The following is a 26478-nucleotide window of genomic DNA, read 5'->3' on the forward strand; positions in this document are numbered from 1 at the left end:
GTCCGCCTCTGATTATAAACAGAAATAAAACTCATTATCTACTACATCTAGTTAAATAGTATTAATATGAAGGCTTAAAAGCCATTGACATTAAATTACTTTAGTTGTGTACAAACACTATTAACCTTAAATATGCTGCCAAAACTTACTTTCATTTCTAAGAAAAACACTGTGAATGATTATTGATTTCTGTAGTTTATAGGCTTTTTTCTTAGTCACACAGCATCTCTCAATCTCAAAGCAACTGGGTTTGTTTGAAAGTTGAGCAAGTGGAGATGTTTTTGCAATTGTGTTTTGTCCTTTTTTTATTTATTATTGCTGTAATTTTATCTAAAATATTTCTATTTTGCATTTAGCATGGCTTCTTGAGATCTGGCCTATATAGCCACATAAGAAAGTGGGGTGTATTAAAAAATTTAGAAAATGAGTAGCATGTCTTCTTAAAACAATGAATAGGGACTCTTATTCTAGCTTACAATAAAAAATGAGTAAAATTTATTTTATTTATTTTTTTATTAAAACAGCAACTAACACAGCTTAGTATTTTCAAATAATACAAGCTGACCTTTTTAATAATAAAGCACCTTAACAGAAACAGCAGCATGGAAACATAAACAAATATGCACAGAGCAGTCCAATGAAACTTCTGTGGACATCCTGCAAATGAGCTAATCGCATTACGGTGTATCAAAATTACTTTGCCAAATATGGAGCATTTACAAACGTTGTAATTTGTTTGCTAGCATCCTTCAGGCGCTCCAAACGATCTTTCAACTCTTTTCTTTTACGAGCAACACCAGAATCTTCTCTGAGCAGATCTTCTGCGTTGTTCCTTTTGATCATGGCAAGCATTTCATTTTGAAGATGAAATATGTACTGCTCCAGCATGTGGTACTGGATTATCAGTGGCACTTGATTTGCCAGACGGTCAAATGTGATCTAGCAGCAAATACAGACAAATTGCAGGTCATTTAAATGCACAGCTGTAACTCAAACAGGGCAGATTTGTCACAGGACCCTACATTAAGTCCCTTCATAGGGTTAATTTACTAATATACTATGATAAGCTAAGATGCAAAAACCCTCCTAGTGCATCTGACATGTTGTCTTGTAAATTAGCAATTTTATTTGAATGGATTCTGGATATTTCTGAATGGCCTGAGGCTGAAATTAAGCGGAATTCAAGCAAATGATGAACGTGCCGAAAGCATTCGGTTAATATCATTACTGTATCTCATTTTTGACAGAGGTGGCGTTTAATGGTTTTTGCAACTGAGCTCCTCATATGTTTGTCAATGCAAATGTAGCAGATACAAGTTTCAAATTGTAAAGTGGTTGTTGTTGTTTTTTTTTGTTAAAATTCTTTTAACCAACAAGACAATTATACATAAACCATGTATGTAACTGACTTTCCTGAGGAATGTAAACATTTTGTTTATGTCTAGTTGTTGATGTCTAGTATAATAAACTAATGAATGTGGAACAATATGTAATGAGCTGTAAAGATGCATGAATGTTATGAATGATTACCATTAAATAGGCTTTAAGATGCTTCCCAATCTCGAGTGCATCAGCACTGAAGCTCGATGCATATTTCGTACCCAAATAGCCTCTCTGCACTTCCAGTTTTACCTCATCTACCTTTCGTTTGTAGAGAGGATCTTGAGAGTAGACAATCTTCTCCATTCTAAACTGAGATTTCACTTTCTCCTCTGCATTCTGAAGCTCTTTTTTAAGAATATCTTCAATGGGATCTTTAGCAGCCCTCAGGAGGTCAGGGAACCCCTTAAAGTGATGGCTAGCAATAGTGTTCACATCATTGTGAACAATATCTGTAAATAAAAGGGAAGAGAAAACAGAGGAATCAATCAGAGGACATAAAATACATGACCATGCATCTTTGCCATTGATTGCACTGATAACAATCATCTTTATTAAAGCTGTTACCTTTGACATCTTTTAGGATATTTAAAGCAGGTTCCTCTAGCTCCTCGAGGTGTATCTTGATAATGCTTTCAAATGTTTTGTAGTTAGTAAATCCAGCAAGCTCTTTTCCTCTAAAAGTTTTAATGTAGACTTCAATCTGATCTGATGTGAGGATTTGCTCCGCTATAGAGAATATTTACAAAGAATCATAAAAAATACAAGCACTGATACAGCCTGTGCAGCCCCCCTAAACTCTTACCAGTCTTATCCAAGAGGTCGTTCCATTCACCAAATTCAGTTCTGATTTTGGAAAAGACCCTTATATCTGAGTCTTTAAGATCTTCTTCTGCCCCTTTTACTTTTTCAAGTACATCATAAAACTGACGAATTTTCTGTAGAGAACAAATGTTTTTTGTTTTTTTTACAAAAACAACATAATTAAAGAATTGAGAAAGATTAAAGAACAGACTGACACTTGCTGGTGGACTATATATACATATGCAACCCTGCTTGTGAAATCCAGGCTTAAGTCTCATAGTCTTTCTTAATTTTAGGAGCATCAAAGTTGGATTTCATTCATTGATTTCACTTTCAATTGAATCTTTGACATGACCTTACTCAGTCAACATTAAAGATATCAAGTTTATATTTTAACAGAATGTTCATTACATTATAGGATGATTTTAAGTAAAAACAGTAAATCACAAAAGAATTACTTTAGCTGGGTTGACCAGGGACACACAAACACATATTCATATTTTCACCATAGTCAGGAGATCATTCCTCTCATCTTGATCAAAAGGAACTTCATCTCCCAGTACTTTAAGTTCCTTGGTGGTCTTTGATAATTTCTCATTAAGTTGGGTTTGTAACTGTGGCAGTAAATTCTAAAGGTGAAAAAAGATAATAAGATGTGAAATGTACAGCGATCTAAAATCATGTATTCACAACTTTTTCCAGGCTTCCATGTTTTATATTCTCTGTAATTTTGCATACGTACAATAATGTGTATAACCAATTCTTTAGTGAGCCGTTCTGCAAGAAGAGGTACTGTAGCTTTACCTTCCTCAAGAAGAGGCCTGCAAGAGAATTTTTTTTGTGAGAACTGCTATTTAAAAATCTAAAATTAGTTTTATATTCCACAGACCAAATTAATTTGTTTGTGCAATACACTATTTGAATAAATCAAGTAAGTTTATAAAACAAAATGTCTTGCCTAAAATGAGAATGTTCATTGAAAAACTGTCTTTCTTTTTCCAAAGCATCAACCAGAGTAAGATTCTCATTGATCTCTTGCTGGCCACGGCACTTTACAATCATATAGCCCTTTTTCAGTGGTATCTCAAGATTGTTGACAATTTTGACAACTGTCTCCTCCATGCCTTTATCCACCAAGTCTGGTTTAGTCAAAATCCCTATAGGCATAAAGATTAATCAAAATTGTATAAATGTTTCATTTTATTTTACGAAGCAAGGAAACAAAAACAAAGTCTGAGGTAAAGTCACTTATTCAGTATAGCCTAATTCAATTAGCCTGAAATGGTACTTACCCAGTGTCCTGTTCCCATCTGGATCTACATTGGATGCCATATTAAGTGCTTCAGTGGTGGCAATATCAATGTTTGCTGGTATAACGACCAAGCTGATGGTCTCTTGTCGTTTAATGTACTTTTCAATTAGATTTTTTATCTATACCAGAAAACCAAACAATATTTGCATTAAAGGAGGGAGACTTTTTAAATCTTTAAACCCACGAAGTTTGCCTGCCCTGAACAATCAGCAATTATAAGAATATGGTGGATTGATGTGTTTTGACAATTGTTTGCCTCTGTTACCTTTACAATGTTGGGGTTTACATAGTACTTCCATAAAAAAATATTTCAAATATAACATGTTGTATTCTGTCTGGTAACAGTTTACTTATCACTAAATGTGCATACAGAGTTCATATCAGGTTTATTCTTACTTGTATCCCAATGTCTTGAGGCTGGTTACCAGTGGCAACCCTAGCAATTCCTGGCAGGTCAATGAGAGTAAGATCAGGAACATCACTGGACTTGATTTCCAGAGTGATCATCTCATGACTGATTCCTTCTCCTTGTCCAGCCAATGCTGTCTGAGCTACATAGACAAATTATGCTGACATCACTACACACATGATGAATCAAAATTAATCTAACTTTTAACAATAAAATGAAATACGTCAATTTAGAAACCATGTAATACAAACCATCTAGGACAGCCTTCTCTATTTCTGCTGGATTCTTCAGTTTTATTTTTTGATCATTATATGACAACAATCCATGCCAGGTAGCATTCGTTGAAACTCTCTTTAATTTCAGTTCAAGAGGACATCGTGTGACAATACCTGTGTTAACAGATATTTAGCAATCTATTTATCAAGGTTTATTTGTCTGATAGAGAGAGAGAGAGAGAGTGAATAACAATGTTTAAACAGGCAGTCTGCAGATCACTGTACTTGAATTATGTTTGAATTGTATTACCTGTTCCTCTGGGCAGTGCCACACCTGACAGAGCCTCCAATACAGAACTCTTTCCTGAGCTCTGATCACCTATAACAGCAATAGCTGGCAGATTCAGGTCCTTCTCGACACCAAGTGACCTGAGTTTATCCACTAGGTCAATAGAGGGACGCACCTTTTCTTCATAGTATTCATTCAGACTATTCATAAATCCTTGCTTAGAGGAATTATCCAGACACAATTCCACAGACACCAGCAGGCACCAGCTCACAAGTAAATAGGGGAACATGCTCTTGATATGCTGCGATTCCTGCTGGAAACACCGAACACACATGCAGAGAATATTTTTTACAGATTTTCTGTCATTTTGTGTGTTTGTGTGACTTTTTTTATCTATGGGGAGTACATAAATGTTTAGTCTTCAATAGAATCTTGATTGTTTAAAATTATTATTTTTATAAGGAATCAAGATTGCATACGTTTGTCATTGATTTTGTTCACGGAGGCATCCATTTGTATAAATTAATGTACATGAAATGAAACAAATTATGGTTATAATGAATATTGATTTGTTATTGTTAACCCCGTTTATTTAGTTTCTTGTGCTTTCAGCAAAATTCATATCAAAGAGTGTCTGCTTTCGTTTTTATAGCACTAAAATTATATATATTATATAGTATAGAGAGTAGGCATTGACATCACTTTTCCATGTGACCATGCCAGAGCACGCCCTGTTGGGTGGCAAACGTTTAACAAAATGGCTGGTTTTCATAGCGGCTGCTGCGAAAATGCCAGTAAAACTGACTATTATCAGCTTAAATTAAATTTAGTTGGACTTGATAGCAGAGGTGGACAATACTTTACATTAGTTACATTTTCCAAGCAACTGTGTTTATAGGGTGTTTGTATTGGGAAAAAGTTTACTTCACTACATTCTAAAGCATAGAATCATACTGTGTATTCTTTAATATTGCATATTAACATTTATTTAATACCAAATTACATTAAAATTGTGTAGCCTACTTTAACCTGAGTAAAACAAAAACTTGTATTTATGAAATGTAATAAAGTAAAAAATTATGATAATATGCTTTGAATGTATATAATTTCCAAAGAAAAACGCGGATAAATTACAAATACTTGAAAAAATACTTTTAAGTAGAACGTAAAACCTCTGCTTGAAAGTGACCCTAGCAACTTGTCAACCCACCTGTGGTCTGTGGATGTTTGCATGAACGATCAATTTACTTCTCCTTTCGGTGTTTCTTGGCAGTCTGTAAAACTATAGCTCCAAAATCTTGTTGAATCTTTTAGTATAGTCTATCGCACAACAACTTTCCCCAATTTAGACGCGTTTTTCCCGTGTTTTCGCTGACTTCACACTGTACACAAATTCTGCCGCTCTGTCTCTTGCCACTCAGTGAGCGTAACCGCAGGCACTTTCGCCAAAGGTGACGTCACATGCATACACGCTATTTGAATTCATTTCCGCTATTTGTATTCCTTTCAGTTTATTGAGCTGAGCTGAGCTGCCCGCAACCAAGCAGCGTGCTCTGCTTCCGCTACGTCCAGTAACTAAATTAAGCCAGAAAGTCAGGCATAAAAATCAAAACTCATGACTGAAACTCACGCGTCAAATGTATACCAACATTGTCTAAGACTTTGTGCAAAAAATGCCTAGAATAGGGGCATTTTAAACAGCTTAAATGGTAAAAAGCTGTATTTCATTCCTTCACTAAATGCAGTGAAAAGGGTTTCCCCATGCTGCCTTCTGCGCAAATTTATTCACGCGGCTCTCTGTGAGACTGGTCGGTTAGCCAGGTGAAGGTGCGTCGCTAGACCATGCGGCATCATTTACATACACGGCACAAAACACCCAAACCTTTTGCGCTTCACCCCTGTTTTTTTTTTTTACTTAGGCTACTTTAAGCATATGCCAAGTTAAGCATATACTTAAGTTGGTAAGTAAACTTACACACGTTTAGGAGATATGTTAAGATGATTAATTAAAATGCTTAATATAACTTCATTACAATAAACTTAAAAAAAATCAGTCAAAACCAGGTCAAGGTAAACACAACATTAACATTTTACAGTTCTCTTTACAGTTGAGACGAATGTGTAATTTCGGTAAAGAAATAGAGATGAAGACAGAAAGATGTATACTCACTGAACAAAGGCACAGGAATATGAAACGAAAACAGAGATACTTTATATATTACCTTTTCGTTTCGGTTTCATTTTATCTAGGGGTGCCACTAAGGGGGTAGTTTGGACGATTCTAAGGGATCACGCACTTTTGGGGCCCCCAGAGATCAATTTGATTAGTAACAGTAATTGTAGTCCTAATGTTATAGAAATTATAAATGTATCTATACGAAGAGTTACCAATAAAACAAATTTCTGACCTGTTTCTGCTTTTTTCGGCAAAATTACTCCCCCCATTTACTGCATGGTTTCCTCCAGTCTTACTGTATGTAGCCTCAAGCCTTAAGACTAGAGTCAATTTCTGTGAAATCAGATGGTAAACTGTAAGAGATGATATTGATGAGGAAGTATAAGTCTGGACATGAGAAACTACTGTAAAAGCGTGGCTACAGAGGTCAAAGAGAGATAAAATGTGCTGACAAATATTACCCACTATTTAAAAAATAATAATAAAAAAAATGCTATATATATTCTTCATGCTATATAGCATTAAAAATGGCTCCTCTATAGAAGGGGTTTTAACATTAAGTGGCATGGCATCTTACGCACAGAAGCCAGTGGCACGTGCCACTACGTTTTGTGGCACTTCCGGTTTCAATTGGCTCGAGTGGCACTTCCGGTGTCCAGTGGCTCATGCCACTTTTTAGTGACTCGTCGAGTGGCACTTCCGGTGTCCAGTGGCTCATGCCACTTTTTAGTGGCTCGTCGAGTGGCACTTCCGATGTCCAGTGGCTCATATACCACTCCGTTTAGTGGCTTGTCTATGTCAGTAAAACTTATGTCTGTTGGATTTTTATTATATTATATATATTATTTTATATATTATAAAGCACAGCATTTGTCTGAGCTTGTATATTGTATAATACTGTTAGTTTTTAATATAATTTTTCTAAATGTATTAATTGTGAAAATCTAGTATGTGAGTGGCATGTTTTTTATGTAACGAGTGCCAATGTGTTGTATTTAATAAAAAGTGTCATTTATAAGAATCTCGCAGAATATTATAATATTTTTTCTGCAAAGTACCGCATTTACACAAATGCACGCCAAAACAGTATAGATCGATCGGCGGAGTGGTATGAGCCTACTGGACAGCGGAAGTGCCACTCGACGAGCCACTAAAAAGTGTCATGAGCCACTGGACACCGGAAGTGCCACGACGAGCCACTGGTACGAGCCAATGGAAACCGGAAGTGCCACTAAACATAGTGGCACGTGCCAGTGGCTTCTGTGCGTAAGATGCCATGCCACTTAATGTTAAAACTAATGTTAAAACTGCTACTGGAGAGTAGCCTACTGCAATAGGCTACTTTGAGATTAGCGAGAAAGGGGGCTTCATAGTTTTTTAACGATTAGTCTACTTAAAATATTAGACACATAAAATATTAATTCTTATATTTCTATTACATCAATATCTCAGACAAAACCTTAATTTTCTCTGGTAAGACTTGATATGGAATGACCTGAATCATTAAGTTTTTTTCAGATATAGAATTGAACTAGTTCATGATCCATTTCCCATGTTCTAAAGTAAAGCTACACTTAATATCAAATAGTTTTTGTGTAACTACGTACTATAGCCTACTAAAACATTCACAGCCTCATAATGCGCTCTGTAAAGAGCATCGAGCACGATACAGTACGCAAGATTTTGCTGACACCTAGTGGACTAGAGACAGTACAGACATGGACCTCAGACATTTTTTAATTAGTGTACAATCTGAACAGCCTGATCCTCAATAAAGAGATGGTTATAGGGTTCTTCCTAAAATCCACAACCATCTCTTTGGTCTTAGAAGCATTAATGTACACCAGTCAATATAGTCCTCCAGAACAGAACCATGATCAAAATCTTCATTGTTCAGAAGTGACACAATTACACATTCATCTGCAAACGTAATCACATGACGTATTTAAAAAAAGCATGCAGCATTTTTGTCAAATCAGCACATATTGTATACTTTAACTTAAAAAATTAAGATAAACAATTTCAGCTTGAAATTATATGTCAATTATCTATACAAGCCAAAACTTAAAATAATATGTTGAATTGGCTTGAAAAAAACAAGTTGCTTTAACTTCATGCTGCATTTTTTACAGTGAAATTGAAGAGGTGAAAGCATGTCCTTGCGGGTGACTCAGAGGAAAAGAGAACATCATATAAAACCCAGTTTACATTTACAAGTTCTGGTCTATTAGTTAAAAAATTCATAAGCCAACCTATCAGCCCCGGATCAATACCATGGGCCCTTTTAGTCTATCCACTAGAATATGAGGCTGAATACAGTTAAAAGCTAAAGAAAAATAAAAAAACTAAATGCACAAAAGTCTTTAACCCATCAAGATGTGTTAAAACCATGTTAAGTAGTGTATTTATGGCATCATCAACACCCTTACCTATTGGCGAATTGTGACAGATTCCACAATTGACAAAAGAGCATTCTTTATGATCTTCTCAAATGTTTTCATAATCAATTAAGTAATAACTGCTCTGTACTCATTTAGGGTTTTGGTGCCTTATTTTTCGGTACAGGTATAATAAAAGATTCTTTCCAAAGGTTTCTTCAAACACAACACAGTTTTTAAGAATGCAACCATCCTCTCTTTTACACCCCTGAAAAGTTTTACAACTGTACCCTTATAAACATTTACACAGCTTTGCAATAAATCAACATTTTTAAACTCTACCAGTTCCTGACTAAAATAATGAATATTAAACCGGTTATAAAAAACATTGAAATGTTGACTTAATATGCATCATGGATTTCACCCTTTTCCATGCAGGGTGAGTATTTCCAGTACTGAGTCTCACCTCCATACTGATAAAACCCACACAAGGACTTCCCCATTTTACAAATCGCCCATAAAAAAGTTTTGTGTATCTGAAGACATCACTTGGAGCCCTTGCACAGTTTTTGCAATAGTTTGGGTTACCGTTTTCAGCATTAGCCTTTGATGAATGTACACCAGTGTAACAAATATCTGTGGGAACTCTCTTGGTAAGTAATAGGGTCATAGGGATACAAATAAAAGCTCAATATCAGGTGTATATAATGACTCCTCAACGACCACCATATAACACGTTTTAATTAACTTAAGACATAGTCCTCCAGGAAAAGGAGATGGTGGAGCATGTCCTGATATCATGTGGGACATTTAATCAGTAAAGGCAAGAAATGATGTTCTTGTTACAGAGTATAGGACAAAAAGAGGGGAAAAGGCAATAGATATTTATTCGACTACTTAAAAGAAACTGTACTGGATATAGAATATAGTCTAAGGCAAAGTTAGAACAGAAGATGGCAATAATGCAACAATTTGGATGCCAGCTGCCGTAAAACCCAGAAGAAGAAGAAGAATGTGGATGTTATTGCATGACTGCGTTTTGGTTTGTTTCAACAGGTTCGGACCAGTGCAATCAGTGTGTTGTAAAAGGGAACCAAAACTGCTAAAAAAAGCTACAATGTATAATTTTTTGCCTTTGGTCCTGACCAAATGAACCAGACTACAGATGGGAAAGTACTGTAAGCAGTGGTGTAGTGCAGGGTATACGCAGGTATACGGAGTATACCCACCTCTTTATTTGATGGCAGGGGTATACCCACTTCTACTAGGGGCAAACATTAAGAGTATACCCACTTCTACTGGGGGTGGAAACTAAGAGTATACCCACTTCTCCAGACACCACTACACCACTGACTGTAAGACGCAATATCCTTATTTAAGTTTCTGTTTCATTTTATCTGAAAGTGTGCACACAGTGCAGTGAATCTTTTCTTGTACACACACGCTCACAAAACAGTTGGTTACTTTTGAAACCCTACACCAAATGTTGCGCAACCTTGGATGTTCACTTTAATTATTTAATCATTAATTTTCAATAATTCAGTGGTGGATTAGGATTGGGTAGATTTATATATATTTATATAAGATATGCTAATCGTAATAAAGAAAAAACTTTACAAAATCAAAGTAGACAATTAAATGTTGACTACAATGGTAATTAAAGTCATAAAAGAGGATGTGGAAAAGTTGAAGTCTCGCATGCTTCATCTTCAAAGGGAAAATGCACTTTCGAAACAGAAATGTGTGGAACATGACCAATAAATGGTTCTTGTGGTTAAACAGTTTTCTAGAAAAGGAGAACAAGTTACCAGAAATGTTGTGATTGATATTTAGTTTGTCACAGATCATATAGGCAAAACAGTAAAGGGAGCAAGGTCTCGCCAAATCATCATCCAATTTGTCATGAGAACTGAATATACACTAAATATTATTAATATGATTCAGTGTTGAAGTGGTTAAGATAATCAAGTAACCAATGAACATTAATGATGAACACCTTCTGTTAAAAAACACAATCACTGAAGAAATAATTAATAACAAAAAGTTAACCTAACAGTGATTCATTTTACCTTTATCTGGGCACTTGACCTTTAATTTCTTGTTTTTATAACAGTCAAAGAAGCACACCACAACTTGTGTTTTATTTTAACACAAAATCAAAACAAAATGACACATAATGTGTTAAAATTACACATAATATGTTAAAAGCTTAACACAAAAAGGTAAAAATCAACACATCCTTCACTTCACCGTGTGAAAGCACTCTCATGCCTGTCGGTTCTTGTGGCACCAAACCGGTCTGCTCTTCAGTCATTTCAGTAATTTGATTTTATACGCCGATCGGATCATGCAGTTTGTCATGAAGTCAAACACACCAAATAGCCTACTGTATAGTAGTTCAACCCACCAATTGACCCAATGCTGGTTTATTTTAACCCAACTGCTGGGTTATTATTCCCCGTGGTTGCATAACAACAACCCAACATTGGGTCATTTTTAACCCAGCACAGGGTAATTTTTAACCCAGCACATGTTCTGTCCAATATTTACCCATATGGGTCAAAAATAACCCAGCTATTTTGAGAGTGAATACGAAAGACTTAAAAGCCATTGACGTTAAATTACTTTTATTTTAGGAAAAACATTGAATAATTATTGATTTCTGTAGTTTATAGGCTTTTTTTCTGTACTGTCATGACTTTCTGCTTAGTCACACAGCATCTCTCAATCTAAAAGCAACTGGGTTTGTTTGAAAGTTGAGCAAGTAAGGCACTGTAATGTTTCTTACAATTGTGTTTTGTCTTTTTTTATTTATTATTGCTGTAGTTTTATCTAAAATATTTATTTTTCGCATATAGCATGGCTTCTTGAGATACACATAAGAAAGTGGGGTGTACTAAAAATGTAGAAGAGGAGCATGCCATCTTAACGCAATAAATGATAGGGACTCTTCTTCAATGAAATTGAAAGTCCCCATGTGTAAAATGTTTTTTTTTTTTTGTGTGTGTGTGTGTGTGTGTGTGTGTGTGTGTGTCTGTGTGTGTGTGTGTGTGTGTGTGTGTGTGTGTGTGTGTGTGTGTGTGTGTATGTGTGTGTGTGTGTGTGTGTAGCCTAATTTAAACATAGCAACTAACACAGCTTATTATTTTAAATATTTATGCAGGTTTACATAATAATGTTAATCATTTGCTCAATATTATGCAAAAGCGAATAAAATGTTTATTTATATATCAGTGCAAGATAAAATGGCAAGGACAAGAAATACAAGCTGACCTCTCTAATATTAAACCATCTTGACAGCAACAGCATGGAAAAATAAACAAATATGCACACTTCTTTGGACATCCTGCAAATGAGCTAATCGTATTACAGTGGTGTATCAAAATAACTTTGCGTAATATGGAGCTTTCTTAAACTCATTTATTTCTTTGCTACCACCCTCCAGGCGCTCCAAGCGTTCTTTCAACTCTCTTCTTTTACGGGCAACATCAATATCTTCTCTGAGCAGATCTTCTGCATTGTCCCTTCCGATCATGGCAAGCATCGCCTTCTGAAGCTGAAATATGTACTGCTCCAGCATGTGGTAGCGGATTATCATTGGCACTTGGTTTGCCAGACGGTCAGATGTGATCTAGCAGCAAATACAGACAAATTACATGAGGTCATTTAAATGCACAACTGTAACTCAAACAGGGCAGCATTTGTCACATGACCTTAAACGTTCATTTGTTAACACCTTACATAAAGTCCATTCATAGGGTTAATTGATATAATATGATGAGCTCAGATGCAAATCCCTCTTAGTGCATCTGTCATGTTTTCTTGTAAATTAGCAAATTTATTAGACTCTTAATGGATTCTGCCAACAAACCGGTCTTTCAGAATGGCCTGAGGTTGAAATTAAGCAAATTTGAGGCAAATGTATTTCTTAAACATAGGGCTCTATCTTACACCCGGGGCAATGCAGCGCAATGCGCGACGCAAGTGTCATTTGCTAGTTTCCACCCTGCGCAATTATAATTTTCACGTTTAGCGCCGCGTTGTTTAAATAGCAAATGCATGCTCCCCCTTTTGCGCCCATAAGCGTTCTGGTCTGAAAACGAGGTGTGTTCAGGCGCATTCAGTGTTGTGCCTGAACGAGTTCATTGAACGAAAGTTCATGAACTAGTTCATATTTTGGGCGAACGTGAACTGAACGTACTGTATTACTGCCTGATGAACGCAAGGTGAACTCGTTCATTCTGGGGCTTGTGAACGGCACGTTCTCTCAGTTTAACGTCATTCAGTAGGGTGCCAGATTTCTATAGAGTCTTCCAGGCGAAAACCCGTCTTAAACACACTGGCTGCGTCCGAAACCGCATACTGTATAGTAGGTACTGAATTAGATGAAGTACCTACTTACTTGGCGTTAAAACAGTAGGTACTGTATAGTATGAATCCTGGTAGTATGAATGAGATTCGGACGTACTACATCCGCCATGTTGTTACATCACGTGACATACGTCGTCATCACGTCGTGTCATTTTAGCGCGAAAACAGCCGCGTGCCTCTTCTTCTTCGTTGGATAACTCCTTGTCCGGGGCATCATGGGATAGTGAAGCGTCCATCGTATGCACACTGCAAAATCTAACCGGAAGTAGTAGGTCATCCGGGTACTTTTCGCATACTGTTTTTCGAATATGTATTCGGACATACTACTCGCCTCGCCTACTGCTTTTCGCGTACTATATAGTATGTAGTAGGCGGTTTCGGACGCAGCAACTGTAAACAGGCCTTAGTGTGTAGCGGAAAAATCACCCAATCTGGCAACACTGCCACCAGGCTGCATACGTCATCAAAACAACACTGACTGGACGCTGCTATCCAAATCCCTGCCGCGCCACGCGCATAGTTTAATATTAAATAACATCATATTTGTCCTAAATCGTTAACGATTAACAAAGGCTGCTTACGCATATTCTGGATCTTGAAATAGACTTTGACTAAGCTCACGCTATTTAACGTGCAGGTGCGGTGTGCAATACCTGCGAGTTGTCATACACGCAGCGCTTCTCGCCCGGAAAACCCCCTTGAAGCACCGGCTAGCCTTTCAAGGTATGTGCAAGCAAATACAAAAATTAAAAGACAGTCAATGCTCGTAAACCTTGATTTAAAGTTGGATATCAAGATGAAATCTGATGCATTTAGCTTCAGTGTTAAAACTGATAAAATAATTGCTGTCTGTGGTTCTATATGGGCTATAATGGCAATATTTAAAAAAAATAATAATAATATGGGGAAAAAGAACTATAAATTAGTTCATTTTTGGAACTGTGAACTAGTTCAAAATTTGGAAATATGAACTATGAACTGAACTAGTTCATTTTAAAATTTGTGAACCGTGAACTGAACTAGTTCATGTAGAAAGTGAACTTTCCCAACACTGGGCGCATTGTTGGCGTGTTGCTATTTTGAGACAACTAAAACAGACTACGCCATTGACCAAAAAAACCTAGTCTAAAGTCAATGGCGCAATATTTTTTTTGTTATTTAAAGAGCGCATTAGTATGCGCCTAAACCGGACGACAACGCGGGTTTGCTTAACACATACATGAATGCGCAGCAGCACAAAAACGCTTTTAAATATGAAAGATTAAAGGATTGAATGTAAAAGATTATTATTGAGTCTCTTGGACATAAATGAGGACTAATTATGAGACGTTAGAAGGCACAAAGAGCTGCTTCATCTGCAGCCTAAGAAAATAAACGCTTTGCTTTAAACAAATGCATCTGTTTTTAAATGTTTTTTTAAATGCTGCCTCACGGATTTATTGTATATGACGACTCTGTACCTGTGGATATGGTGAGATGAGAAACATTTTTAAGTAATGCTTACAAATCTCGTGACGCTGTCCAAGTATTGAAAGGAGAGCGGTTTGTAAATTCTTTATCTCCTGTTTGTTACAAATAAAGTATTTTTAGATTACAAACCTTTTCTTACATACTTGTAAATTATATTTTAATGATGGATAGCCATACATTTAAAGCAACTAAAAGCCTGCTTTTTTACTTTCGTGACTAAAAGAAAATGGGTTTTAAAGGTTTTAATCCATAAAATAACAATTTCAATACAAGTGAAAACAACACAATTATTTAACATTAATCTTAAACTAGGGATCTTCTTCCTCCGCTTAGTTTTTCAGTTTACAAAGTCCGTCATCTAAATAGGGATTAGACATAGCGCCAGTGCAACAGGCTTTTAAAGGGGATGAGAGCTGAGACTCTCATTGGTTTATTGCACGTTACGCCTGAAATACTCCCATTTCTCATTAAAAAAAATTGTACCAACCCTTTTCGACCATGCGCTCGGCACACAAACCATTTTCCCGTCGTTAAATTAGCAAAAGTGGATTCGGACACGCCCATTTAGACGTTGCGCTGTGCGCTTTAGACAATGCGCTTAGATCGTTAAAATAGGGCCAATAATATGTGCTGAGAGCATCCAGTTAATATCATTACAGTATTTCATTTTTGACGGAGGGAGTGTCGAATGGTTTTTGCTCCTGAGCTCCTCATATGTTTGCATGTTAGTTTATTGGACACCCCTGCCCTATGCACAAAGTCGGTCCTGGAGGGCCTGTGTCCTGCAGAGTTTAGCTAAAACTTCCCTCAACACACCTGCCTCAAAGTATCTAGTCTGCCTAGTAAGACCTTGATTAGCTGGATCAGGTGTGTTTGATTAGGGTTGGAATAAAACTCTGCAGAGACACCGGCCCTCCAGGAGCAGGAGTGGACACCCCTGGCATAGGGTGACCATACGTGCCCCCAGACACGTCCTGGCCAGGATTTTGGGTGCGTCTTCCGGAAGTCATATTTGTCGACCACATACAGCATTGAGGTTTATTATTTCAAGTTTAGAAAAGCAACTGTTATTTAAGTTTATGTTTTTAACTGAAATGTGAGAACCTTCCGGAAGATCCACTCGAATTCCTGGCCAGGACATGTACGGGAAGAATGGTACGTATGGTCACCCTAATTGTGCATTAACAAACGTAGCAGATACAAGTTTCAAATTGCAAAGTGGTGTTTTTTTTTTTTTTATTCTTCTAACCAACATTATAGTGGAAAGACAATTATACATAAACCATGTATAAACTGACTTTTCTGAGGAATGTAAACATTTTGTTTGAACATTTCAATGTCTAGTATAATAAACTAATAAATGTGGAACAATCTGTAATGAGCTGAAAATATGATGCCCCATCAAAGGCAAATTCCTAAACTGGTGCATGAATGTTATGAATGATTACCATTAAATAGCTTTTAAGATGCTGCACCATCTCGCGTACATCAACACTGGCATTCTTTAAACTTGGAGTAGCCAAAAAGTTTGAACTTTGCACATGCAGTCGCTGGCGAATGTAAAGTGGATCTTGAGAGAAGACAATCTTCTCTAGTGTCAACTGAGATTTCACTTTCTCCTCTGCATTCTGAAACTCTTTTTTAAGAATATCTTTAATTCGATCTTTAGCAGCATTCCGGAGGTTAGAGAATGCCTTAAAGAGAGAGCTAACAGTAGTGTTCACCCAACCGTTAACAATATCTGTAAATAATAGGGAACAGAAAACAGATGAGCCAATCATAGGATAAAACACATTACCATGCATGTTTGCCATTGATTGTAATTCTGTCAATCATTTTGAAAAAGCCATAATTTTGTTGTGTTGTGGTAGTAGTAATCTTTATAAAAGCTGTTACCTGTGACATCTTTGAGGAGATTTAAAGCAGGTTCCTCTAGCTCCTCAATTAGTTTCTTGACAATGCTTTCAAATGTTCTGTAGCTAACAAAACCAGGAAGCTCTATTCCTCTACAATTTTCAATTAACTCTTTAACCTCATCTCCAAGGATTTGCTCCGCTATAGAAAATATTTACAAAGAATCATAAAAAATACAAGCACTGATCCAGCCTATGCAGCCCCCCTTAACTTATTCTCACCAGTTTTATCCAGGATGTTGTTCCATTTAATAAATTCAGTCCTGATTTTGGAAAAGACCCTCATTTCTGACTTTTTCAGATCTTCTTCTGCCCTTTTTACTTTTCCAAGTAAATCATAAAACTGACCAATTTTCTGTAGAGCACAAATGTATTTTTTTTACAAAAACAACCTAATGAAATCATTCACACATATTAAAGAACAGACTGACACTTGCTGGTGGACTATATACTAACCCTGCTTGTGAAATCCATGCTCCATGCTCATAATCCTTCATAGTTTTAGGAGCATCAGAGTTGGATTTTAATGATTTCACATTCATTTCAATCTTTGACATGACCTTACTTGGTCAATATTAAAGATATTAATATTTATTTTAGATATTAATAAGATATCAAGGTTATATTTTCACAGAATGTTCTTTAGGATGATTTGCAGTTGGGTTTTCAAAGACCAGTGCCCGGTTGCATGAAACTCCTTAAGTGAGGGTTTCCCTGAGGGAGAAAAAATCCCTGAGGTAAGGGATTTATTTAAGAGCGTTGCAACAAAGGTCTTAACTGTCACCCTTACCTAAGTGTTTATACTAAGTATTTTACGGCAGTCTCTGCCAAAACACGGCAGCGGAGACGCGGTTGCTGTAGTTACAAAATCTCACAGCGGTAACAAATCAACGCACGCAGCTCAACAGACGGCGGATTTGTGTACAATGAAACATCGCAAATAACAGACTGTAAAGTGCCGCATGTATAAAACCTCAAAGTAATTCAAACTGGAAACACTTTAGATTGACGGACGATCAAACCGCTATTCTCCTAATAAATACGCATCACTTTTCTCTAGGGATTATTTCGATCGTTAGAAATGCGCGTTGGTACTTCATTTTCTTAAATAACCATACAATCAGCCATCGCGTGTGACGTTAAGGGACCTGTTATAGTCCCTTAAGTTTTTAAGGGAAAATTGGACTTAAGGACTTTGTTGCAACGCATAGCAGAACTTAAGGTAATAATTTAGCATTTAAGGGTAAATACTTATTGACAGCCTTAAGGTTCACTTAAAGGTTTTTCTTGCAACCCATTTTTTATTAAGGGCACCCTTAACCTTATATTTAAGGGATTTCTTAGCTTAAGGACTTTCATGCAACCGGGCACAGAGTCTCACACACACACACACACACACACACACACACACACACACACACACACACACACACACATTCTGGTTTCCATGTTTTGTGGGGACATTCCATAGACGTAATGCATTTTATATTGTACAAACTGTATATTCTATTCCCCTAACCTACCCCATTCCCTAACCCCAACCATCACAGAAACCCTTCTTCTACTTCACATTTTCAAGAAACATCATTCTGTTTGATTTATAAGCTTGTTTCCTCATGGGAACATCAAAATGTCCCCACAAGGTCACAAAAACACTGGTATTCCTATCTTTATGGGGAAAATTGGTCCCCCACAACGTGATAATTACCAGGTACACACACACACACACACACACACACCCACACACACACACACACACACACACACACACACACACACACACACACTCTCTCTCTCTCTCTCTCATCTGTGTCATATATTCACCATAGACAGGAATTCCTGCCTGTCATCTTGATCAAGAGGAACTTCATCTCCCAGTACTTTAAGTTCCTCAATGGTCTCTGTTAATTTCTCCTTAAGTTGGGTTTGTAACTGTGGCAGTAAATTCTAAAGGTGAAAAAAAGACAATAAGATGTAAAATCCTTTCTTCACAACTTTTTCCAGCCTTCCATGTTTTATATTCTCTGTAATTTTGCATATACTTACAGTAATGTGTATAACCAATTCTTTAGTAAGCCGTTCTGCAAGAAGAGGTACTGTAGCTTTACCTTCCTCAAGAAGAGGCCTGCAGAGAAAGAATTTTGTCAGAACTGCTATTTAAAAAACTAAAATTACTTTTATATTCCACAGACCAACTTAAATTGTTTGTTCTGTACGCTTTTTAATAAATCAAGTACGTTTTTTCTTAAGTAAATTTCTTGCCTAAAATGAAAATTTTCATTAAAAAACTCTCTTTCTTTTTCCAAAGCTTCGACCAGAGTAAGATTCTCATTGATGTCTTGCTGGCCACGGCACTTTACAATCATATAGCCCTTGTTCAGTGGTATCTCATTATTGTTGACAATGTTGACAATTGTCTTCTCCATTCCTTTGTCCACCAAGTCTGGTTTAGTCAAAATCCCTATATGCATAAAAATCAATCAGGATTGTGTAAATGTTTTATTTTATTTTACGAAGCAAGATAACAAGAACAAAGTCTGAGGTAAAGTCACTTATTCAGTAGGCTAATTCGATTAGCCTGAAATGTTACTTACCCAGTGTCCTGTTCCCATTTGGATCTACATTTTTTGCCATCTGTAGTGCTTCAGTGGTGGCAATTTCACCGTTTGCTGGTATAACGACCAAGCTGATGGTCTCTTGTCGTTTAATGTACTTTTCAATTAGATCTTTTATCTATAACGGATAACACAAAAAAATCTAACAATAATTGCATTGAGAGACTTTTTAAATCTTTAAACCCATGAAAAACGTAGATATTTTGCAAAGTCTTGCCTCAGCAATCAGCAATTATAAGAATAAGGTTGGTTTGATGTGTTTTAACAATTGTTTGCCTCTGTTACCGTTCATATGCACATGGTTCAAACTATTCATCATAACTTGGCAGCATTACCGTGCTAGGTTTTACATATACTTCCATAAAGAAATATAACTTGTTTTATTCTGTCTGGCAACAGTTCACTAAATGTGCATACAGAGTTCATTTCAGGTTTAGTCTTACTTGTATCCCAATGTCACTAGGCTGGTTACCAGTGGCAACTCTAGCAATTCCTGGCAGGTCAATGAGAGTAAGATCAGGAACATCACAGGACTTGATTTCCAGAGTGATCATCTCATGACTGATTCCTTCTCCTTGTCCAGCCAATGCTGTCTGAGCTACATACACAATACAACGTTATGCTGACATCACCTCAAAGATGATGAAACACAATTGATTTAACTTTTAATAATGAAATGTTATGAGTCAATTTAGAAACCATGTAATACAAACCATCTAGGACAGCCATCTCTATTTCTGCTGGATTCTTCAGTTTTATTATTTTATCATTATATGACAACAATCCATGCCAGGTAACATTATTTGTAACTTTCTTTAATTTCAGTACAAGAGGACATCGTGTGACAATACCTGCATTAACAGATAGTTAGCAATCTATTTATTTGTCTGATAGAGAGAGCGAGCAAGCAAGAGAAAGAGACAACTACAATGTTTAAACAGGCAGTCTGCAGATCACTGTACTTGAATTATGTTTGAATTGTATTACCTGTTCCTCTGGGCAGTGCCACACCTGACAGAGCCTCCAATACAGAACTCTTTCCTGAGCTCTGATCACCTATAACAGCAATAGCTGGCAGATTCAGGTCCTTCTCGATACCAAGTGACCTGAGTCTGTCCACTAGGTCAATACAGGGACGCACCCTTTCTTCATAGTATTCATTCAGACTATTCATAATTCCTGCTTTGACGAACCGTGTTGAGGTGTTTAAACTATATATGTTGGTTCTGCAAAATATAATAGTGTCCTCAGTGTTTTAGTAAATGGATCTATTTTGGCATATTTGAGTCTTAAACACAATTTTAACACCAGTATATTAACACAGTCCAGCAGTGAATATAGTGTGTAGACAGTGGTGTAGTGGTGTCTGGAGAACTGGGTATACTCTTAATGTATGCCCCCAGTAGAAGTGGGTATACCCCCCTGCCATCAAATAAAGTTGGGTATACTCCGTATACCTGTTAGGACTCTGCCATAATCTTGTTTGGTTATTATATCTAGTTTTGTGTGGCAGGGTCCTGACAGTACAATGTTTTGTGTGGGAGAACGTGGTTTTAGTGTTGTCATATTAGACCACGTTTTTCCCGTGTCTTGTGACTTTTTCCCCGCTCCCTTGTATTCTCTTGTCATTGTGTGTTGTCATTTTTCCCTGCTCCCTTGCTTCCTCTAGTCTTTAGCCGTTTCTCAATGTCAAGGAAGGATCCTCGGAAGCTAGAATTTCGAGGATGCTACGTCATCGACGTCCGTCGAAGGACTGTTCCAATGTCAAGGATCCTCGAAATTTCAGCCAAGGACTGAGTCCTTCGTTCGAGAAATATCCCATATACAGGAAAGGATGCAAATTTGTATCCTTCGCGCTCTTCACGCGCTGAAATCACCCACAATCCTATGCGCGCAGCACCGAAAGCACACCTTTCAATCACGCAATGACGTAATGACGTGCACTTGTTAGCCTGTTCCATTTAACGTGTTCTCCGAATGCTTAAAAGGAGCCTCGCCTCGCCTCTGAAGGAAGTGACTTGTAAGGACTAGTCCTGTCAAGGAAGTATCCTTGACATTGAGAAACGGCTTTTGTTTTTATAGGTGTGTTCGACATCGGCTGTGGCTGGATGTAACCGATCGGCGAGATTAGCCGCGGGGAGGAGCTGAAACCGGGGACGTGAAGTCGGACGCGCTGTGGTTCCCGTAGTTTGCTGCATTTACGTCAGGCATGGCTGATCACGTGCCGTTTGCTTGCTTAATCGCATTAAACATGATTTGTAAGATGTAAACTACATAAAAAGTGAATTATACTGTTTTGAATGTCCGTGTATGAGCATGAGTGGAACTGAAGAGGCTTAACGTTACAGCATCTGTTTTTACAAGAATAAAGTTCAACATAAGCATATATTATTTAAATACCAATGTAGTGGGGTCTACGTTTTTTATCCATTTTATTTTGATGAAGATGACACAATATAACATCGCGACTACATGAAAAGAGCTTTAACTGTTATAAAAATACAGATTTGTGAGCGTTTGTGGAACTGAGGGCGTGAAAAAAGCACGAAACACACGTGATTGTTGTCATGTGGTGAATCCGACCAATGGTGAAACAGCTGTGTCGTCATTACAGCCCGTGCAGCTCCTCTTCGCGAACTGCGCTGGCTAACTCAGGCGGCTGATCTCGAATCGCTCTCGCGGTACTTAAAAACCATATGACACAGTCACGTGCCTGCAGCGCCAGCTGAAGTCGGACAAAAATACTAACCGGAATGCACTGCTTCAAGTCAGCCACCGATCGGTCTGCGCAGCGCCGCATGAAGTCGAACACACCTTATGTCTTGTTTAGTCTAGTGTACTGTTTTCATGTGTGTGTGTGTGTGTATATATATATATATATTTATATATATGTTTATATATATAAATATATTTATGTGTTTTGTGTTGTTAGTGCTTTGGTTGTCCTGTATTTTTGTGTTTCACAGGTTCACATGTGCTTCCCTCACAGGTGTTCCTGCTCTGTGTGATTTCCTCATTGTGTCATCCTCACCTGTAGCTTGTTTTCCCCTCATCTGTTCAGTATATATTCCCTGTGTTTTCAATGTCTCGTTGCAAGTTCGTCTGTGTATGTTCTCGCCAGCTACTAGCTTCTAGTCCTGTCTTGTTGTGTGCTTTTGATACGTCTAGTTTGTTCATTAATTGTTTCCCTTAATCTGTGCTCTCTGCTGCCCAGGAATCATTCTCTAGATACTGTTTCTGTGATCGCTGACTGTTATAGAGACTGTTTTCTCCATCTTCCTGCTTAAAGACTGCAGTGCTATCTGCCAAGTTGTCCACTGCTCTGCTCCCCTCCTCAGCTCCGACTGCCAGTTGGTTGGGCGCTGTCCAGCGTACCCATTCAGGGTCTGCAGCCGCGGTCCAGCTTGGCTGGTGTATTCACCGCGGCATTGGTTCATCTCACCCTGTCTCCCCTCTGAGGATCATTTACCCCGTCAGTAAGCAGTGGAACATTTTGTGGTGTTGTGGATTTAATTAACTGTTGTATGATACTCTCTCCCACCGTTCGTTTGTCTGGACGGAGCCCGAACGTGTGTGGCTGTTCTCCCCAGTGTCTGTGTGTGCTTCCGCCTCAGCCGTCTGCCTCGGAGTGGCCTTAGCGCCCAGACGTGCTACTGTCTGTTTACACCCATTATTATTTAAATAAAGATTTTTCTGTTATCCGCACTGATCCATTTGCCTGTTTTCCTCCACCCTAACAATACCTGCGTATACCCTGCACTACACCACTGTGTGTAGAGTTGTTTTTATTTCTAAACTGAACCATAATTCTATAACGTCTAAAGCATATGTTATTCGGGAGTGGAATTGACTCTTAATTAAATTAGTGTGGTATGCATGAACCCCCCCAACAAAAAAATATTAAATTAATACCCCCAGATATTAAAGAGATAACTAAACCGTGCATTGGCCACTTTAGTCAGCTGCCGCGATATGTTAGCAGCACCGCCAGATGGCAAGCCTGCAAACAAATGCGGGGAAATGGGGGAGCTGCGACTTTTTTATATAAAACACAATTACTTTTACACTTCTCAATGGTTTCAATTTTTCAAATATATTTTTATCTGTGTGGAGTACATTTAGTCTGCAATTGCTTCGAATCCTCATTGTTAAGATTTAGAAATGTATTATTTAAGTAATATGGTCGCATATTGTTATATTGATTTTGCTCTCGGGGACATCCCTTATGCTAATATACTTTATTGTACATGAAATAAAATAAATTCTACCCATTGTAAATAGCGCTTTTTTATTGTTAACCCCAACTATTTAGTTTTTTTGTGTTTTCAGCAAAATCAGCATTATTTGAAGATGTAGGATTCATTCTTTCACTTTCATTATGAGCTGATCGCAAGCAGCGCGCTTTGTCTGCTTCGGCCACGTGCAGTAATTATAAGCCTGAGTTATAAAATTTAAAACTCACGACTATAACCCACGCGTCAAATGCACATGGACATTGTCTAAGACTTTGTTTAAAAAAAATAGGGGCATTTTAAAATGCTTTATTTCATTCCTTCACTAAATGCAGTAAAGGGGCGTCGCTAGACCCATGGCATCATTTAGGCTGCATTCATAATCACGGCACACACAAAAAACAAAACAACAACGAATAAGTATGCATTGCATAGTAACCAGATGTTAAGCATTTGCCAAGTTAAGTAAACTTAGGAGACATAATAGTCTTTTAAATTATGTCGCGGCTATATAGCTTCCTTACAATAAACTTTAAAAAATAAATCAAAAACAAGGTCAAAAGTAGACACAAAATTTTACAATTCTCTTTACAGTTGAGAGAAATGTGTAATTTCGGTAAAGAAACAGATGAAGGCAGAAAGATGCAGGTATACTCACGGAACAGCAAAGGCACAGGAATATGAAAAGAGAACTGAGATAGGCTACTATATTACTTTGTCGTTTTGGTTTCATTTTATCTAGGGGCGCTACTAATGGGGGAGTTAATGGGGGGTTTTAAAGGCCCTTGCACCCCAAAGATCATTTTATTAGTAACAATAATTGTTGTAATGTAATAGAAATTGAAATCGTATTTTTCTATCCAAAAAGTCACAAATAAAACAAAGTTATGGCTTGTTTCTGAATATCTGGGAAATTACTACCCCCATTCACTGAATGGTTTCGCCGAGTTTTAGTCGCAAGACTAGACTAGTCACTGAGTAAAATCAGATGGTAAACTGCCAAAGTAGAGATGTCTTTAGGACATTAGTCTAGAAATCAGATAATGAAAAAGTGTGTAACACTTCCCATTTTGCAGAGAATAATAAACAAGTGTGCCACAAACCCCAAAGGAAGTGCAACCTTGAATGTCATTTTTATTATTTCATCAATAATTTTCAATAATTCAGCCGTCCAGGGATTAGGGATTAGTACACGTAGGTACTGCAACACTTTGAGATGAGCGAGAAGTGCGCTTCATGATTTGGGATGACCTGATAGGAAGGCCTGAACCAAACCCTAACATTGAGTGGTTGGGTTTTTCGGATATAGAATTGAACTAGATTATGATCAATCTCCCAATGTTGTAAAGTTACAGGCTAAACGAAAAATCCGCTCTGTAAGTAGTGAGCAATTTCCAGGACAGGGATTAGTTTAAACCAGGACTAGGACTTAGTTTAATTAGGACATATAACTAGTTTTAACAAAAATGTCTTACTAAAAACATTACTTGTGTGCATTTTGAGGCAAAACAAAGGGAACTGATGTATTTTAAGATATGTCTGTGCAAGTTGTTTTCAGTTTGGACAGCTCTTACATTTATTTTAGTCTAGGACTAATCCCTGTCCAGGAAACCGCCCCCTAGTGGACTAGATATAGTGCAGAATTAACTGAAATAATGATTTGTTGATTAACCTATAGGCCTACTCCTATTGATACTATTAAAGAACATTTCAAGACTGAATTAAATAAACACTCTTTATAACCTTTTAGGTTTCAGTAGCCTACAAGACAGCATATCTGCGTTAAAGATGATCATGTCATTGGGTATTTTTAACAAATAAGAAATGTATAACTAATTTATTTAGGTCTAAATTCTTAAGATGTTTGAATTTACTTAATGTATTTAGTAGACAAATTTTATTTTATTTAAAGAATTAAATATTGAAATTGGTCAAGAGAATAGCCAGGGGGGGGGGGGGCTACTTGGAATGAACTAAAATTTAAGTTTAAATTAGTTAAAATTGTTTACCTTTTTTACTTGTCCCCTATTTTCCTGTATACGTTAGAGTTCCCTGTGGGTAAAAATGACCCCATTAGAAGGGTGATTACAAAAAAATATATACATTTTAAATGATACAAATAATATATCATTTGTTTTGTTTACTTCCCATTTATACAATAATGCTCTGATTTGGGAGATATGAAGTACTTTTGTACCTGTTTACCACTCAATTCCTCAACTACACCATTAGCTTGCCTGAAAAATATAATTTTTTAATGAAAAATTCACATAAATTATTATCTAAATTTGATTTAAATTGTTTTTAGATATTGATCTATGTTATGTGTTAAATTCGACCATTTGGTGTTTAGAAAATAAATCATTTTGACCAGCAGATGCCCATAGAGACCCATTCATTTCACTGGATGTGGCCAACTGCTCAACATCAATACTTTAGTGAAACATTTTGTGAATTTATGTTTATATAAACATTAGAAAGGTCATTAAAAACAAAAATTATTTCAAATAGTATAATTTTTTGTAGTTTTTGATGCATTTTGAAATGTCTGTTTTTACAAAATGCCACAGAAATTTGCCTAATGTAAGGGTGTTTGTCTGTGTGTTTGTTTGTGTGTGTGTGTGTGTGTGTGTGTGTGTGTGTGTGTGTGTGTGTGTGTGTACGCGCGTGCGTGTTTGTGACTTTGTCTTTTTATGTGTGTAAGTTTTACTGTGTCTTTGTGCGTGTGTGTGTGTGTGTGTGTGTGTGTGTGTGTGTGTGTGTGGGCACGCACACACCTGTGTGAGCATTTTACATCTTTGTTTTGCATCTGTGTCTGTTTTTTGCCAAATTCTGTAAAATGCTCTCTGTGGCAGTCATACCTTTGTGTGTTTGTGTGTGCATTTCCCACTCATTTCAATTGGGGTCATTTTTA

General features: G+C 37.1%; 2 protein-coding genes across 2 annotated transcripts; both read right to left on the minus strand.

Moving 5' to 3' along the window:
• Nucleotides 1–474: 474 nt before the first annotated feature.
• On the minus strand, nucleotides 475–4722 carry LOC129452060 (interferon-induced GTP-binding protein Mx). Its single transcript, XM_073855259.1, has 11 exons — nucleotides 4431–4722; nucleotides 4157–4294; nucleotides 3893–4047; nucleotides 3477–3615; nucleotides 3143–3341; nucleotides 2927–3005; nucleotides 2691–2813; nucleotides 2186–2318; nucleotides 1948–2109; nucleotides 1531–1832; nucleotides 475–939 (listed from the first exon to the last, which is right to left on the minus strand). The coding sequence occupies exons 1-11, from the start codon at nucleotides 4696–4698 to the stop codon at nucleotides 694–696; spliced, it is 1944 nt and encodes a 647-aa protein (XP_073711360.1). The 5' UTR covers nucleotides 4699–4722; the 3' UTR covers nucleotides 475–693.
• Nucleotides 4723–12159: 7437 nt separating this feature from the next.
• Nucleotides 12160–24616, minus strand: LOC129452061 (interferon-induced GTP-binding protein Mx-like). Its single transcript, XM_073855258.1, has 12 exons — nucleotides 24223–24616; nucleotides 20320–20558; nucleotides 20046–20183; nucleotides 19776–19930; nucleotides 19312–19450; nucleotides 18980–19178; nucleotides 18764–18842; nucleotides 18542–18664; nucleotides 16940–17072; nucleotides 16701–16859; nucleotides 16253–16545; nucleotides 12160–12594 (listed from the first exon to the last, which is right to left on the minus strand). The coding sequence occupies exons 2-12, from the start codon at nucleotides 20504–20506 to the stop codon at nucleotides 12343–12345; spliced, it is 1857 nt and encodes a 618-aa protein (XP_073711359.1). The 5' UTR covers nucleotides 20507–20558; nucleotides 24223–24616; the 3' UTR covers nucleotides 12160–12342.
• Between the last annotated feature and the right edge of the window lie 1862 nt (nucleotides 24617–26478).

This window comes from Misgurnus anguillicaudatus, chromosome 17 (genome assembly GCF_027580225.2).
Source record: "Misgurnus anguillicaudatus chromosome 17, ASM2758022v2, whole genome shotgun sequence".
NCBI lineage: Eukaryota > Metazoa > Chordata > Actinopteri > Cypriniformes > Cobitidae > Misgurnus > Misgurnus anguillicaudatus.

Excerpts from the sequence above, each read along its gene's own strand:
- LOC129452061 (XM_073855258.1), bottom strand. The coding sequence starts at position 20,506 with ATGAATAGTCTGAATGAATACTATGAAGAAAGGGTGCGTCCCTGTATT. Across the intron at positions 19,931-20,045 it reads AGAGATGGCTGTCCTAGATG|CTCAGACAGCATTGGCTGGA; the intron begins GTTTGTATTACA and ends TTGTGTATGTAG. Across the intron at positions 18,843-18,979 it reads AATGAAAATTTTCATTTTAG|GCCTCTTCTTGAGGAAGGTA; the intron begins GCAAGAAATTTA and ends CTTTCTCTGCAG.
- LOC129452060 (XM_073855259.1), bottom strand. The coding sequence starts at position 4,698 with ATGTTCCCCTATTTACTTGTGAGCTGGTGCCTGCTGGTGTCTGTGGAA. Across the intron at positions 4,295-4,430 it reads GGCACTGCCCAGAGGAACAG|GTATTGTCACACGATGTCCT; the intron begins GTAATACAATTC and ends CTGTTAACACAG. Across the intron at positions 3,616-3,892 it reads CTCAAGACATTGGGATACAA|ATAAAAAATCTAATTGAAAA; the intron begins GTAAGAATAAAC and ends TTTCTGGTATAG.